This window comes from Oryzias latipes, chromosome 16 (assembly GCF_002234675.1).
Source record: "Oryzias latipes chromosome 16, ASM223467v1".
NCBI lineage: Eukaryota > Metazoa > Chordata > Actinopteri > Beloniformes > Adrianichthyidae > Oryzias > Oryzias latipes.
In genome coordinates, this window is record NC_019874.2 from 22893252 (window position 1) to 22910345 (window position 17094).

Here is a 17094-nt window from a genome sequence, read left to right on the forward strand (position 1 = left end):
AGAAATAAAAAGATATTGGCTCATTCAGGTTTACCACAATGCATGAAAACTATTGGGCCTTTTAATCTCTCCATCATGAGTACCAAGTTGTGATGCAAGTCAAAAACAAATCAGTTCTATCAAATCCCATTTATAAATGAAGCACGACAAATTAATGATTTACGTTTGCAAGTAACCTGCCATTAAAAAATCTTATTCCTATTTTGCTGGGTTAATTTAGCATGAAAGCAGATACAAAACATAACTATTGATTAAAGATTTACAAAAATAACTTAGAGGATTAAGCATTTGTGAGTGTATTTTAGAGCCATGTGGCGGTATAGGGCGCCTTCTGGTTTCTGTTGAACAAAATGTGAAATCAGAGCCTCCTTTCTCTCCAACCCATAAAGCTCTCACACATGACAAATACCTCTTTGTGACCTAAAGAACGTAGAAACTTTGGGTCCAACACAAAAGCAACTTGAACGGTTCAGGTAACAGGGTTCCTCTCTTCTGACACTAGAGCTGCGTAAGTTGCAGGTGTGTTGCAATAAATATGAGAAAGATGGAAATTTATTTTCTTTTCTTTGGTCAGATTTTAGGAAATTGGTCATAGTTTAGGTTGCACAGACATACATTTGAAATGAATAGACACTAAATAGACACAACATTTTAATAGTAAAACACATTTTGAACCCTGTTTGCTCTCTGTTCATATGTCAAAATGTGTTATTAAAATGAAATTTGTGTTTTATATATACATCTCTTTGTAATTTTATTTTGTGTATTTATTTGAAGTTATTTTTCATTTACTATATGTTCCTATGTACATATTATGTATAACATTTTAACATCTTTTTAAGGTTTTATGCCGCAGTGTTTCCTTTTGGGGATCCTTTGTGCCAGGGGTTGCCGGTTCTGTCTGGGGTCGTTGCTACGGTTGTCGCCCTTTTCGGGGAGGTTGGGGGCCGACTTTGCAGCCTCACAACTGTGGGGTGGACCCCAATGCAGTCCCGGTCTGAGTGGGCACTGTGGCGATGTTCCTGTGGCCGAGCTGGCTCCTGGTATGAATAGATTCCTAAAATACTGTTTCCTCACAGCAGAGCCAAGCCTTAAGTTTCCTTTAGAATTTACTTTTATAAGTATTCATTGATAGTGGGGTCACTGCCTGAAAATTTAAATGGAAGGAGGGGGTGGGTAAAGGGTAGACTGGGTTTATCTGTTTTTATTGATTTATTTATTGTCTGATTCTATTTTTAATTCTAGAGTGCTTCGAGTTGCACAAGTATGAGAAGCTCTTTTTTATAATTAAAGTTTGATTGATTGATTATTTAGAGTGAGAAAAGTGTTCTTTAAATTGAATTAAACTTATTTAATAATATAAGCTTGGTCAAGATAATGATTTATAAGGAAAAAAACGTTTCTTTCTATGATTTTGACACCTCTGACTTCCAGTAATAACCCACTTATAAACAGTTGTGACTCTCAGTCTACCAGCAAACAGACAAGCTACAATAAGAGAACACTTAAAACCATGATTGCCCTCCTCAGAACCAACTGACCAACAAAGATTACCTAGAAAAAAAGGTGTTTAATGCTCTGTGGGAGGAACAGAGGAACATAGAGTCCCTTAAACAATAACAGATCCTTTTACCAGCAACTGATGTCAATTCTCACAGGCTTTCAGTCTCAAAAAACACTGATTAACAATGGTGTGCATATAATAGGTGTTAAAGGACAATCAAGCTGTTGGAAGACAGAAAGGATTGTGTGATACAGGTGGGCCAATGAACTTTTAGGTGAGACGAAGGAAGAATAGAATTCTGATTACTGCAGTATTTGTTAAAAAATGTTAACTGTTCTGGAAAAGGAGGTAGAGAAAAAAATATTACATTGATGAATTTATTTATTTATTTTTGCCCCATTTAAGTTCAACTCATGTTTTGTTTGTATGTAACAATGTAACAATTGAATCAGGTCACATTGATTGTAATCAAATGTAATCTGACTACTTTAAAACTATCCATTTACGTTGAGTTTTAATCCATTTAGAAATGTGCTCGGTTTGGTTTCATCAACAATCTGTTTATCTCTGCATGCCGCTGGGTGATTCATCGCATCTCTGCTGGAAACTGCAGCAGAAATTTTGAAAGTGAAATTGGATGTAAAAACCAAAATTTGAAAATAGTTATAACGTTTTTTTTTTTTTTTTTTTATCTCCCTATATTTTGCTTTTCCCTTCACACCTGAACATCATCACAAGAATGTTTACATTTAGTCTCTGGTCTGTCTTCTTGCTGTCTAATTAAGCATTTTTATTTGCTAAAAAAGTTACTTCAGCGAAGGTAAAGATGTCTGAATTTTTTCAGATTATGCTTTCAGATAGTAGAAATCTGCTGCTAATTTTAATAATTTAACACTGTTATTATGTAATGGTTATTTTTCTAAGGAAAGGTTCATATTTGTGATAAAGTCAGACATCACCATTGCCAAAACGCACCTTTAAGTCAGAATAACCACCAACCATTTCTCTTAAATTAAAATGTGTCTCTTATACATATTTAAAGACATTGTGATGATTTATGGGTTTAATGAAGAAATGTTTAGGTAAAAATGTGTTTTTGTTTGAAATGACTAAGTTAGAAAAAAAACATTAAAAAAAGAGAAATATATAAAATCTATTTGTTTTCATTTTAGCTAATTAAAAAAACCTTAACTAAATGTGATTGGTAATAAAGATGCTGTTGTAATCAAGTAAGTTTTTCCCATCATGTAATCAGAGTTGATGTTCCTGTTCACTAAAGCAACAGCATATCAACACTGCTGCACTGTGTGAGGCCCACAACTGAAAACCCTTGAAAATAAACTTTCATTTTTTTTCTCTTTAGTCTTTACTGAATGCTTTGGGTGGGTTAGAGAACCACACACCCAGCATCAGCTACTGTATGTTGGAAAAGACATGAATTTGCATATCTGAACTAAGATAGTGGTTTGAAGCTTAACTTTGCTGATCTTCCTTTCTGAAAGCTTTTGACTCCTATTTAGGAGTTCCCCATTCTTGTCAACAAAATCATTTAATATGAAATAAGAAAAAAAGTTGGTATATCTGAGTATATTTCTTGGATATGTACAGTATCTCTTTATAAAAATGTACACATTTGTTTCTTAAGCAAAAACATTAAAATTACTAATATATTCTTGTGCAAAGATAAGCATTTTATTATGCAAGTGGCAACTCTTCTACCATATACCGGGATAATCTGATATGTAAGTGCAACAACAGACATGGCATCATTTAATTTGCATGTTAAAATTTCTCAGTCTAACAGTCTGATAGTGTTTGGATTATCTCTGCTTATGCAAAAATAGTCGCTGTCATTTTCAGAAAACGGAGTATCAAGCATTGGTGCTCCCTTATTATTTTGTTTTGAACAAGCATCTTGAGCGTGCTCGTTTGTTTAAATGAGCATGAGGACACGACCCACAATGTGAGATGAGTGCTTTTCCGTGTCTCTGAATGAAGGCCTAAAAGGCTTGAAATTATACATCTATTCACACACGACAATTAACCGAGCAGACACAGCCAGATGGCTCACATTTCACTTCAATGCCAAGCTTTACTTTGAAACCCAAGACACCTTCATTGTAGAAATCAATGGACTAATCAAAGACAGAGAAAACTAATACAGCGTTTTTATTTGTAAAAGATGAACGCCACAAAGGTCCGGCTCAGACTAAACAATCATAATAATTACTCGTCTTTCTCTAAAACAGGAACCGTAATAAATTAACACATGGTATTACATAATAGTTTGTGTACGTAAATCATTTTCATTAAGACCTGATTGTCTGTCATTTTATTTATTCAGTGTGAATGCAGCGTTCTAGACTCAAGTTTCAAAAACCTTTTTGCGTGATGACCTTTTGCCTTTTGTCTGCCTTAGTATAAACCTTGTGCTATCCTAGGCACTTTACAATGGGAGTTGGGTCATCAGGACCCACTAGACAGTGCGCTGAACCTTTTTTCTTCAATGATTTAGCACAAGGGTTTTAAAGAGGTACCGCCTTCAGGACTCAAATGTTCATGCTGAAGTTATGTATATGCAGGAAAATGAAGCTTTGTTTCCTTCCAAACAATTCTTAGTAAAAACATTTGATTATTTGATCATTTATTTTAGATTGATTTAATCTGGATTTCATCTGTTCTGATGTATTTTAACTCATATTTAGGGCTATTTGGGGAACTTGGGCCCTTGTTGATGAGCAGAATGACAAATAGAATTGTCTCTTTAAAACTGTAAAGATTTAAACTTAGATCCTGTGCAAGGCAATAGAGCTAAAACCCGACATAACCACCCATCCATCTTCATCCATCCATCTTCTGAATCCCTTTTGAGGCTGCTGGACTCTTGGAATAGGGTGCCAATCTGGAGATGGCCCAATTCTTGGTTTGAAGCTGAACCGTATGTTCCCCCGTAGAAACGAATGGTGGGGAAAGTGTATTGTTGCATTCCTACTTCATACCAGAATGTTTAGGTTGAAACACACCAGGCTTAGTATAAGCCAACTAATAGTTTTTTTTTATCATTGCCATCTGTTTATTACCAAATTAAATATAGGATTTCTTCTGTATTTTTAGGTTTTTGTTGTGTTTTGTTACACGCACATCACATATCAAACCGAAACAAAACCGTGACCCAAAAATTTAGTTTTGAAACAAATCGTGGGAAAAATGAATTGTTCAGTTGTTTTATTTACATATCCCAGTATTACAAAAATAGTCATCTCAATGGACTTTCTAATAAACATGAAATCATAAAGAGCATGCAGTCATAACATTTATTGTGTAATGGCTAAACTAAACTCAACAGACTAGGCTAAACTGAGCATCCCCGCCCTTAGCCCCCCCTTGTGGTAAGGAAAAACTCCTAAAAAAATTGATTCCTAAAAAAAAAAGAAAAAAGAAAACACTAACACAGGGTTCTCTTTTGCATGTTTTTTTTCTTCATTATTTAAACTTATATCATCACAAAGAAGAGCATTAAGTACCGGTAGTTTTAAATTATTAAAAGGAGCAACATTTTCTGCAAGTAGTAACCTATTACTTGGAAATCCTTACTTTTGTGCTATTTATAGTTGTTATTTTGACATTTACAGAAATGATCTATAAGTAAAGTTTTATAAATATTATGCTCTTTTGTACCTTGTCCTTATTTTCTGTTGAAGGATGTGCAAATAAATGCTATTATTTTAAATAAGTTAGTCCTCATATATACAAATGCCAACTTGTGTTGCCAAACTTGACTCTTGTTTAGATCAAGAACTTAACTTCGTTCATATACTGTAAAGGTTCAGCAGACCAAAATTAGAAGCCTGGCTACAACTAGACTGTGTTACTGCATGACTAAGAAGATTAAACAAGATTTACCTGCCCAGCAGCCGTTTGCAGCGCTGTTCACGCAGAGCTGGCGCATGGTAACAGCTCAGGGAGCCACATTAACATTCACAGGAGACTTTACGATAAAGCTCCATTAAACAGTAATGGGAGATGTCACTTGCTCATGACCACACATGGAAGTGTTTTCTCCCATCTTACAGATGCCCCACAGGAAAAGGTCAGTGCCTTATCAATGCATTTTTACATTAACTGTGTGGGGTCAATTTAGTTTTTCAAAAACAAATTCCAGTGTGTAAAGCGCCAATGCACCATTAGTAGATTCTAAAGCTTTTTTAGTGCTTTCTTCAGTTCAGGTGAATAACACTATGATTTTGTTTGTCGTCTGATCAACATAGCCCAGTGTAAGTGGAGCATGCTCCAATATGACAACAGGCATCCTATGGACTGCATGTGTTTGGACATACAGAGGAATACTCTGCACCTGCAGGTTTCTCTGGGTGAGCTCATAATTCCAAAAACACAAGATTTTTTCTTCACTTTCATTGAACATCAGTTCTGAAATAATTGAAATGGGGGAGGGGGGGGGGGGGTCCCAGGCGTGGTTATTAAGAGAAGCATGTTGTTGTATTGCAGATTTGTCCATACAATGCAGTTAAATTCTTACCAAGAGAAAAACGCATCACAGAGGACAAAAGCAGACAGGTGAAACGGCACGTGGGTAAGGAGCTCAGCAAATCAAAGCCTGCATGTTACAATGACATACTTGGTGTAGATCAAGTTGATTTAAATAAACATTAATGTAGAAATGCGCCTTATTTTTTGCCTGATACAAATTGCTGCAAAATATATTTTGTTTTAATAGGACATAAATACAATTTGTGGTTTTGGATGTGTTTTAGATTCTTAACCGAGCTTGCTGTTCCTTATTAGTTTCTGAAAACAAAATGACAGCAGCCATTCCTGGGAGCCCTGATCGTACAAATGCACTTCACAAAAGATTGAACAAGACAGAGAGAGACATTCTGTCACTCAAGACCAGGATTGCCTGTGAGAGAGCATCATGGGAAAGAAGATTTAATGATCTGCAAAGACAACAGGAAGAGCTACGTAATCAGGTACATTTGTGACATTGAACATAGGCGGTAATGAAACTGTGGCTTTTACATTGATTGTAATTTTTAGCCTCCTTCCCAGCTTGTCTCTGGTGCTGGCGTGTCGGTGAAAGTGGGGGCTTATGAGGACATTGGAGAGTCAAGAGTGGACTATGGAGATTCATTTGATGAATGTTCAAGTAAATGACAGCAATAGGCAAAAGTCAACAATGGAATTTTGTTCAATCATGTCCCAAGGAATTTCTCGTTTGCAATTGACAGGCGTTTTACACCAACGCAGAAAGTCAACAAGGTCATCAAGAAGTGACAGCTATGCCTGCGCACTGTCAGGCTGCCAGATGACATCATCATCAGCACTAAGCTCCAGATCTACTTCCTCTTTATCATCAGGCTCCAGGTAGACAGAGAGGACTAAGGAGTGATCATAAGCCCCTCCATGCCTATGGGAGAATGCTTTAGATATGCAACATAGTGATTCTAATAGTTTTTATTTTTAAATAAAATTGTATGCACTGGTTATTTTTGAAGTACTGGTGAGTTAGTTTGTTGAAAACGTTCCTGACTTTTTCCAAACTAAGCCCTTTAACCCCTTGATGGCTGAATTTATTCCCAGCTATATAAAAAAAATCACCCATTTTTTTGTTTTCATGTAGATTTGGAATTTAGGGGATTTTGGAGTAGAAACAGTTTGTTGCATATTTGCACAAGTAGGAGTCAAGAGGTTACAATTTACCAGTACTTTACAATATTTCATACATATTTCAACTTTTGATGATCCTTCATGGATGACCACTGTTCCAATTGTCTTTTTGCAACTTTTTGAAAATGCTCTACATAAATCAGCAGACATCACAGCTGTATTTATTACTGACTGAAACCTCTCTTATTCAAGTGTGCAATCATGGAGAAAATCTCGAGGCCCTCATCGAGTTTTTCTTCCTCACTCCCCCATGGACCTGCAGCTCGGTCATCGGGTCAGGATCATGCTGCCATCTGGCAGGATCAGTACAGGAACAGTTCGCTTCCTGGGCCACCTGCAGGGGGAGGCAGACCTCCACCTTGGGGTAGAGCTGCATGCTTCTGATGCAGCTCAGTGTGATGGATGTTACAAGGGTCAGAGCTACTTTGAATGGTAAATATCTCATTTTCCAGAAATGCATTCAAATACTACTAATGCTCTTTTTGTGACTCAGTCTTTCAGTGTGGAAAATCACATTTTTTGCTGAATGCAAAACAAGTCTGTGTGTTATAGAGCTCCTGCAGTCATGTGACCACACTATAGCCAGCAATTCTATTGTTGGTCAACTGGAAACTTTAAAGTAAATAAAGATACAGAACCTATCAATCTAATAGTAGTTTGATCACTTAAACTAAAGAACTTAAATAAATGAAACACATACACCCCGCATAGGGTTGAATTTACTAACATGTCAATTGCTAAAAAGCTGCTACATTTCAAAAATCGTTCCAATATTTCCTAAAATGCTTTGTTAAATCCTAAAAAGTGTATTTTTTATTAAAACTACCTATTGATCATAAAAGCTAAGCAAAGAAGTCTAACCACATCTCAACTGTACCAAAAAAGTGTATTCAGCAGGGATCATTATCAGCATCCCTCTGCAAAAAAAATTGTCAACTTAAGTGTTCTATGTGTGTACTTAGTCTATACTAGAAGTGAGGGAGTATGCTTGACGTTGATTTAAATTGTTCCACTTTAGTCTGAACAAGTAATCAGTTAGTATACTTATTATACAAGTACATGGTCTATAGAATACCTGCTATACTTGTACCCAAGTATGCGTAGTAAAATAAACTTCCAAGTTTTTGGCAAGGAATTAGCCATCCATTCAATTGCAGTGCAGATCTGCACCTATTTCCTGCTCTGAACCCTTAGCATGATCTCCAGGGAAGTCTATAATGATGTCTCTGCATATACGACTCAGCTGAATAACAAAGACTTGTCTTCATTGGCCAACATGTCATATTATGTTAGAGTATGGGACAAGTGTGAAGGGATGTGCAAGCGATTGTACTGGACTTCAGTCATTTCGCCATGTCTTTCAGGACTGCATTTGTATGTCTGTCTGCTTATTCTGCCACAAATCATTGATGATTAAAAACAATTAATCATGAGCATGTACTGTTCATGTACTCAATACAGTACATGCTCTCCAAAAGCATTCCTTCAACACCTGTCACATTCAGCTTTCCAGATTAGCTGTATATGCAAATTTCTAACCTGTTCAGATGGTTCATATTACACATGCTGACATGGGTCACTGAATTCACTCAATGTAATCCACAAATTTATTCTTATCACTGTTTACTCTGCATTGAAAGTTGTGGATCTTGACTTGCATTTTGTGTTCATTTCAAACGCTTATTGGATATTACTTTATGCTTTTTGCAGCAAATCTGGATATGGTGCCTTTGTGCCATTCCACAAACTACTGATGGCCTGGGAATAAGACAAGGAGAGACATCTGCTGGAGGAGAAATAAAGAACCTAAAGAATGCATCAGAGTAGTACCTGCTGTTATCAATGTATTATATTTAAGTACATTTTTGTATAAATACCTAGTGGCATACAGGTGTGATAGCACAAAAAAGGCAAGGTTATTCATTGCTGACAACTAATCCGATTCCAAGAAATCCAGCTTAAAGTGATTACATACGCTGAAAATGGTCTGTATACAATGATCTGTATGCACAATTCTCAAATACAATAAACAAATTCTTTTGACAAAAAGCCTGTTGGTGTGCTAACTTATGTTAAATTATCAAAGGCAGACATAAGTTTTGTTTTTCAAATATATCTCGGAAGTAATTTGCATTTAAGGCATAGGGTGTGAGGTTACCATGGGAGTCAAATTACAACACTGCAAAAACTTTCAACTGAATACAAATTTCTTTCAGAAAAATGGATCTGGTTTCTTTGTTTACGTAGATAACAATGTTGTAGCAACATTTTCTCCCAGTCCACTCAGCATCAGCAGGAATGGATATGTACATGGTTTAACCGATAACGAACACTGTAACTAATCAAATTAAAGCATACATGTATATTGTAAATGTATCTATAGCAGCACCATAGTGGTCCGACTCCATTGATGATCTTTTTAGATAAAACACATTGGTTTACTGTACAGTAAAATTCAGTGATGACTCCTGGTCATCAAATTCTTTCCAGTTTCAGTTCAACAGAAATGTTCTCTCCTTTTTTGGCAGCTTCACCACTTTCAATATATACACAGATTTCAGAACAGCTTCAAGTTTACAATGTCCTCAAGAGATTCTATTTTTTTTAGGGAAAGTAATACTTGCCTATTAGATTAGATTTCTTTAAAATAATTTTACTAATTTCTTTTTTTGCACCCGGAAATATTTAAAAGTAACCATTTTTCCTTTTTAGCAAAATCTTAAAGATCAGCTCCAACAGTTAAATTATAAAGAAGATCTCACAAAGAATATAGATGTATATTAACTCTTAAGCACAGGTGTCACTGAAGGAAATTACAGTGGTTTGACAGGAAATGCTCAGCATGTATTGCCTCAGGTTATGATGGGAAAATTCAGGGAGTTGAATGAGGTCACTTAAAAAAAAAAGAAATGAAAACCTGTGAAATTAGTTCAGATAAAGTTTATTCATTTTTTTTTTCACCCTCTTTTGACCTTGCTCAAAGATACGACAAACAAAATACAGCTTCAGTATCATAAAACACATAATGAAGCAAGGCAAAGATTCTTGTAGAGAACTTGTTTTTTTCATACATTTGAACAAACTTTCAAAAGGGCCGCTTTTCAGAAAATGTAAGAAACTTTATACGGAAGTGAAAGGTGACACGGGAAAAAATCTTCCATCTTAGGCTATTGTGCAATCTCAACATACACTGCAGGTCTATGCCAAGGAGATCATATTAAGTAGCGAGCTGTTCTGGAATATTAGCATTGAATCAAGAAACAATAAGAAACCTTAGAAAACAGATTTTTATTGCATGAGAACATTACAAAAATCCCATGTAATGCAATATGCATCAACAAAGTAGACACTTTATGTTGACCAACTTTGGTCTAGAGGCACTTTTTATCCAAAACTTGGATGACAAGGTCACATTTGACAACATAGTCATAGAAAAAAACCTTAGAAAACTTTGGCTAAATTGCCCATAAATAAAACGGGATGTCCATTATGGCACACTGCAGAGTATAATACAAGTTCTTTTAAAGTGACTCATAAAATTTTCTTTAAATATTTTTTTCCTACCTGCAACAAAATGACCTCCTTACAACTATGTAAAAAAGGAAAAAAGTTCAGAAAAATTTCCTTTGAGCCTTAAGGTTAAGTATCTTTTCAGCAAGTTTTTCTGGATCCGTCAGATTTGGGAACATCAACATGACCTCATCCACCTGGTTTGGGTTGAAGATGGCTTGCAGTTTTATGCGAAGTTCGGATCTTTCTGGGTCAAAGGAGGCAGAAGGTGGTTGCTGTCCCCAGGGTTGGTACTGATGGCAGGAATTATGGGAATGTGAGGAATGGACCTCTGAAGGGAGGCTGCTCACTGTTCGGATTATGGACGTCCCCTGGAAGGGATCTGACCAATAGTTATGCTGCAGGTGAGGTGTGCCGCTGTAATTTAAGTGACTGGGGAGGCTGTGCTGTTGAAGCATGTTGCTTGGGAACATATTTGGAGAGTAGGTCTTATTAAAGGCTTGACCCTTGTAGTCCATGTTTCTGTTTTGTTGCTGGGTGTGGGAACAGCTCCTGCAGGACTGGTTAGTCTTAGTTTTTTCTAAAAAAGCAGACGGATGCTGGGGTCCTGAAAAGGCGTTTTGACTATGGGCTCTGTTTTGATGGGAGCTGCTGTAAGAATGTGAAACATCTGAACTGTAGCTGTCAAAAGAGTTGAAGCCAGAATCCAAACACTCGTGTGACATGTTAGCGTAGTAGTGATTCTGAGCCAAGTGTTGCCCAGGCCACTCTCTCTGACACTGGCCCCCCGTGGCAGAAGACCCACTATGGTTTGGATGTTTCTTAGGATTCTCCCAATAAAGCAGTTTATTTTCACTAACCAGACCTGGAAGTGAGGCACTCTGCCGCTCTCTAGGGAGCTGTTTGTCTTGAGGGTGGGGACAGTTTTTCTGAGCAGGGTTGTGATCGAGTTGAGGCTGTCTGGGGGATAATCTTGCAGATCTTTCCTCTGTCTCAGCAGAAATCTGGGCTTTCTCTCTCAGTTCATCAGCCAGTGACAGATGGGATTGGTTTGCCCTCTCAGGATGGTAGAACTTACATTTGATGCCATAAGTGCACTTTTTGTCTGAGGGAGATCAAGATGGAGACGGTCAAAACACCAACTTTCAACAGTTCCAAGTGCAGAATGGAAACAAATTACAGAGCACTCTTGCTTGTTTAGATCTCCACAAAATAAATTCTCACCATATGGACAAAATTGTCTTTTCTGCTCCACTGGCAGTGGCTTTAATCGAAGGAAGTTGCTAAGGCTGGGGCCATGTCGACCCAGAGGGTCATCTGGAGGCATAAATCTGCAGAAAATGAAAGCAAATCAGCACATTTTTTTCCACAAACTATCATTTACTGCTTCCCCTAAAGCAGAAGCACAGGAGGTTACAAAACATTGTTTTTTTTATTTGATTTTGAAGAAAAAACATCATTCTTACTTGTCATTTACAAATGAGTACATGAGGAGCCTCTCTTCGATGCATTTCTTCCACTCAGGTCTTTCTCCTTGGAGATCACGGTAGGTATCGTTGGACACGATCACTCCGCCAGACTCGTGTGCCAGCTTGACGATGAAACGGTCATCATAGCAGACCACGCGTTTGCCCCCAACGCGCCGCGAGGGAGTGAAGACCACGATCTTTTGTTTTTCAAGCTCTGTCAGGATGTGCTGTCCTGAAAATAAACAGTTAGAATTCAGATAAGTGTGGAAAAATACAAGAGATAGAGAAGGAAACTTAAGCACGCTTTAATTGTATTTGGTTCCTATTTTTAAGTCAGATCTTTGCAGAATGGCATTTTATTTTTATAATTTACCCATAACAAATAAACAACTACAAAACCAGGTCGTAAAACCAGCACTTCAACAAAGAAAACTTCAGTAGAATAGCCTACATAACCTGTTCAATATGCCTTTACTTCCTCCTTGCAAAATATATCACTTCACTGCTCTTGCAGGGCAAGTGAGAATGGAAGAGAAATGAACTCATGAATTAGCAACCTGGTCAGACAACTATTAGCTAAGGGCACCTTTTCAGTTAAATTGTCTGTTATTCTTGGAGACGGCCAGCATTTGAAAATGCCTGTCAGCAGTGGACTTCCTTCTGCATAAATACAGTATGAGTGGGGAAAAAACCCCACATCTGAACTTCCCGATGGGACTTTCCCACAAGAGGCTTTGTGTTGTTTTTTTCTTCTTCAACTTCCTTGTTTGGATACTGCATTGCCCCACCATGGCTCTGCAGTCACTGCCAGTCATCAGTTTCTTTCTTCAATATCTATTTCAAATGTGACAGGGAGCGTGGACTAAAAAGACAAACAAACATCCACGTTCCTCCTTCACTCAAATTCCAGCATTATTGTCGCGGAATCCATACTGACAAATAAGTTCTGAAGTAGTAATAGGACATCTATTATCAGGTTTAATTGACTTCCTCATGCTTGTAGGCTTTTTCCACCATGACTTCTCCCTCTGTAAATGTACACTCTGGTTGCTTTGATAATGACTCATCAGGGGATTATGATATACCTGCAACAGTGTGGGAGACAACTGAAGTAGTTGTCATAGTCGAGCTTTTGGCTAAGTGTGTTACATATTAACACATTTATTGACTTATTTACAATTTGGTGTTCAAATCCACGATTATAGACGCTTGGTGTTTTTCTCTCTCTTTTATTTTTTTTAGAGGGGAACGTTGTCTTGGCAACTCTGCGAGCAAACTCGACAACTTGTTGAAACCTGTCATGACCACAAGCATATTTCCTTATAGCCAGAGGTTAAGGTAATTTCACAGAAATGCTGACTCAAAACTAAAAGAAAAACCTGTTTTTTGATTTACAGTTCTCAAAATACTCACCATCTGCCTTTACAATAATCATGTTTGTAAAAACCAATCATTTCAGATGTTTTTTTTAAACGGATTTGCACCCTTTCTGTTCCCACTGCTGTGTGTCTCCTCACCTGTTATGGGGGTATCACTTCTGGGCTGCTCTTTCCGCCAGGAGGGAACAAACACTGTAATCACACTGTGACCTCTGTCCAGGAAGAAGTTCACCGCTAACTGAATGCCCCGACATGAGAACACTTCCTTGTTTCCATGACTGGGGGTAAAAAAAAAAAACGTAAAGAGAAAGTAAGTTAAGGACAGTGATACAAAAGTAAAATATTAGTTGAATGGAAACTGGCAGAAGGAAGTGTTCTGAATTTTAGTTCATGGAAATAGTGTGCTCAGTAAAAAATTCTTCCCTTTGTAAACGTTTTGAACATACACTATATCTGGTCAGGGCGTGTACGGATTAATGTGTGAATTTGAATGTTGTGTTCCGTGTCTTTGTCAAGGCATGCAACACTGGGGGCATGACACTGAGCTTCAACTTTAAATGTTAAAGTGACTTGATGGTGGCTGAAAATGCAAAGGACTAGCTCAAAAACGAAAGTCTGTGAAAAACAGAAAGCCAACAGGATGCGGGACATTTTCTGGGGGATTTTCCTCAGACTGATAAGAAAAAAAAAGAAAAGAAAAAAAAAACATAACTGCCAACAATTACCTCATAGCTACATTGCTGCCATCTATGATGATGGGCCTCAGCTCTGTGTCCGCACTCTTCTGGTCTCCTTGCTGGGTTGTCATTGTCCACGTTGGAGGCAGTAGAGGGTCTTTGGAGCTCTTGGTACCGTTGTCAGAACCACAGGGTGCAGAGCCGGCACTGGTCCTGACCAGCTCCCCTAAAACGGCGTTCGTGTCTGTGTTGAGGCCAAGCTTTCTCAAAGCAGCCTTCACCGCTGTGGAGGGATAACCCAGCTTCCTGAAGAAGTCAACTCTGAACTGGAGCTCCTCACTGTCGGCCTCTGGTTGTTGTTCTGATGGTGAACTTGAAGTAGGAAGTGTCTGGTCCATTATGACAGGACAGGTGACAGCTTCAGACATTAGGGTATTTTGAGGTCTAAGCACAACAACAACAACAACAAAAACTATTAAAAAAAACGATTTTACTTGTAAACTCTTTGCTCTTTCCCCTTTGAAAAAAAGATAAAAAGAAGCAAACAAACTACGAACAGACCATTAAACACTGATTACATATGATTTGATTGCCTTCAATGAAGATAAAGAGAGTTTATGAAAGATAAACAAAAACATTACATAATGGCTTTAATACAGTAAGAAGCACATGTAGTTTTCTTTTGACTATTTTAACACAGTGCACAACTGAATAAAAAAAGCAAAATCATATTTAACATTAAATTCAAAATCACTGATTTAAAATTTTGTATTTTAAAAAGCAACTGTATAAGATTATAGCATTTACAGGCAAAATTCTATCTTTAGTTTGATGAAACAAAGTTTTAAACATGAGGAGAAATCTGGCTATTAAGCAATAGACTTTATTTCTGTCTAAAAGTGGATAAAGTCGCTAGAAAACTCAATGAATTCATATTTTCATCAAATTTTCAAGTTAATAAACAGAGAATAAAAGTGTCAGATTAAAAGAAAAATATAAAGTCACAACTCCAACAGCTTTGCTTAATGTTAAACCTCTCATGACATTTAAAGAGGATTTTTGATCACCAATCAAACATTTGGCGACATTTTTAAACATTCATGTTTTTCAAAATCGAGTTAAGCTGCTAAAATGAGCCGTTTTCAATAAGGATTCAGCTTGTTTCCATGAGTTAAGTTACAACTTGTAAACACTGAACCTGTAAGATTGCCCTTACCTGTCAGGTAACAGCTGAGCTACAAGAGGACGTCCGCGCGCTCCCTGGCACGCGGGTAAAGTTTTCTTTCCACGCAGAAGAAGCGACTATTTACCTGCTGTGTCTCGCTCTTTGTCTTCATGTTCCATCTTTCTGTTAGGAAGTCACCAAAAATAAGTCCTTGCCGTTTTTTCCTGTGAAGACTGACAGGCCACGCCCACCTTTTCCTGCTCTTCTTCCTCGTGGAGGTATGCGAAAATTTGCATGTAAGGGAGACAACACGAGTTTCGTCACATATATTTTTTTTTTAGATTGGCACCGCTACAGTTAGGCTCCTTCGCAAAACGCTTCCGCGTCCTGCGTTATATCGTTTTCCCTGGTAGTTCATTTACCAGAACTTCCAGAGCCCAACCTTTGTTTGTGCGTGGATTTACGCGCACCAACAAGCCGCAGCAATCCAGGAAGTGGAACGTTTTGAGAAACCCTAACAGTAAATCGTGCTGTCTTTGTGTAACTAACGCTTACTTTCAGAGTTACACAATTTGTTATAAACTTTCGGATTCCTTTTTTTAATCGCCTTTGATGATCCATTACGCATGCTACCATAAGCACAAGAGGTACAAAAACACAGAAAAATTACAGTATCATGGCAAAACACTTCAGTTTTACTCCTATTGTCTTTGTCTACATTCTCGTGTCTTTTTATACCTCTCAAATGATAAGATCAGTTATTATTGAAAAAGAAAACCACAAAAATCTATCATATTTCTTTTTTTATTTTTAGAAAATGTATTAGAAATGTATTAGAAGAAGAGAGATTTTCAGGGCTCAACTGTAACCCACTGACTTTCATAATTCAGTGATGTGTGTAGTCTGTGAGGCACCATTAAAAAAAATCTTTAAAAAAAAGCATTCTTTTCCACTTCAAAAACTGAATCTTAAAAAGGAAAATGACCATTGTTTCAATAGAAATTGTCTTATTTTCTGTCAAATCTTAGTTTGAGAAAACTAATTTCTATAAATAAGAATTCTTGGTAATACCAATCTTCGTATACCTCATTGGTCAAACCTGCAAATGGGGTGAGAACTTTTGACCTATGAGGGGCCTGTTTCTGCAGTTCCTTAACATAGCAGCTGCATTGATGCTACAGAAGATGTCATTTAAGGTTTAAACAAACTTTGAAATTTATTTTCAAATTTTGAAGCTTGAAGGCCTTAAGCCTCAGCTTTAGTTTTCATATTTTGATAGAATGTCCAATTTTAAGAAACATTTGAAGCTGAGACATTACATATGCCAGTTTTGCATTCAGTCAGAGCAAAAACATAAAACAATGGACTCCTACTGAACTTTTTTAGGAACCACAGAAGAAGCTTGGGCAACGTGAGCTTGTTTGTGGTAGAGCTGCCACCTGCCTCACTTTGTATCTTTTCAATGCAGCTTTGTGTCAGATGAGGGATATATAGTACATGCGTGTGAAATACATGAACTGTATATGGAAAGTTAGGACATATAGACATTTACTTGTACCATACAATGTGTTAGCAAAAAACCTCCACTCAAGGGATTGCGCCATTTAACGTGAGGCAGAAGTCAGTGCTGCGTAATTGATCGGGAAATACCCAAAACACATCAATTTTGATCATAAAAGTGATTTAAATTATTTTAATTATACAG

The 17094-nt window shown here is 37.2% G+C and overlaps 2 protein-coding genes across 5 annotated transcripts; one reads left to right on the forward strand and one right to left on the reverse strand.

Annotated features, from left to right (window-relative positions):
• Positions 1-5434: 5434 nt before the first annotated feature.
• LOC105355991 lies at positions 5435-9238 on the forward strand. Of its 2 annotated transcripts, none has more exons than XM_020710302.2 (8): positions 5435-5594; positions 5773-5874; positions 6011-6095; positions 6308-6492; positions 6560-6668; positions 6751-6886; positions 7382-7621; positions 8900-9238. In XM_020710302.2, exons 1-8 carry the CDS (start codon positions 5541-5543, stop codon positions 8955-8957), a joined length of 969 nt encoding a protein of 322 aa, XP_020565961.2. In that variant the 5' UTR covers positions 5435-5540; the 3' UTR covers positions 8958-9238. The 2 variants fall into 2 exon arrangements, with proteins under 2 accessions (XP_020565961.2, XP_011483929.2); XM_011485627.3 differs by having other exon boundaries at positions 6572-6668.
• An 876-nt stretch (positions 9239-10114) lies between these two features.
• LOC101170545 (ribonuclease ZC3H12A) lies at positions 10115-15792 on the reverse strand. 3 transcript variants are annotated; one of them, XM_020710303.2, is made up of 6 exons: positions 15535-15792; positions 14273-14613; positions 13686-13825; positions 12166-12400; positions 11924-12030; positions 10115-11804 (listed from the first exon to the last, which is right to left on the reverse strand). In XM_020710303.2, exons 1-6 carry the CDS (start codon positions 15559-15561, stop codon positions 10801-10803), a joined length of 1854 nt encoding a protein of 617 aa, XP_020565962.1. In that variant the 5' UTR covers positions 15562-15792; the 3' UTR covers positions 10115-10800. The 3 variants fall into 3 exon arrangements, with proteins under 3 accessions (XP_020565962.1, XP_011483931.1, XP_004078336.1); XM_011485629.3 differs by having other exon boundaries at positions 14273-14668; positions 15535-15791; XM_004078288.4 differs by having other exon boundaries at positions 14273-14668; positions 15441-15791.
• Between the last annotated feature and the right edge of the window lie 1302 nt (positions 15793-17094).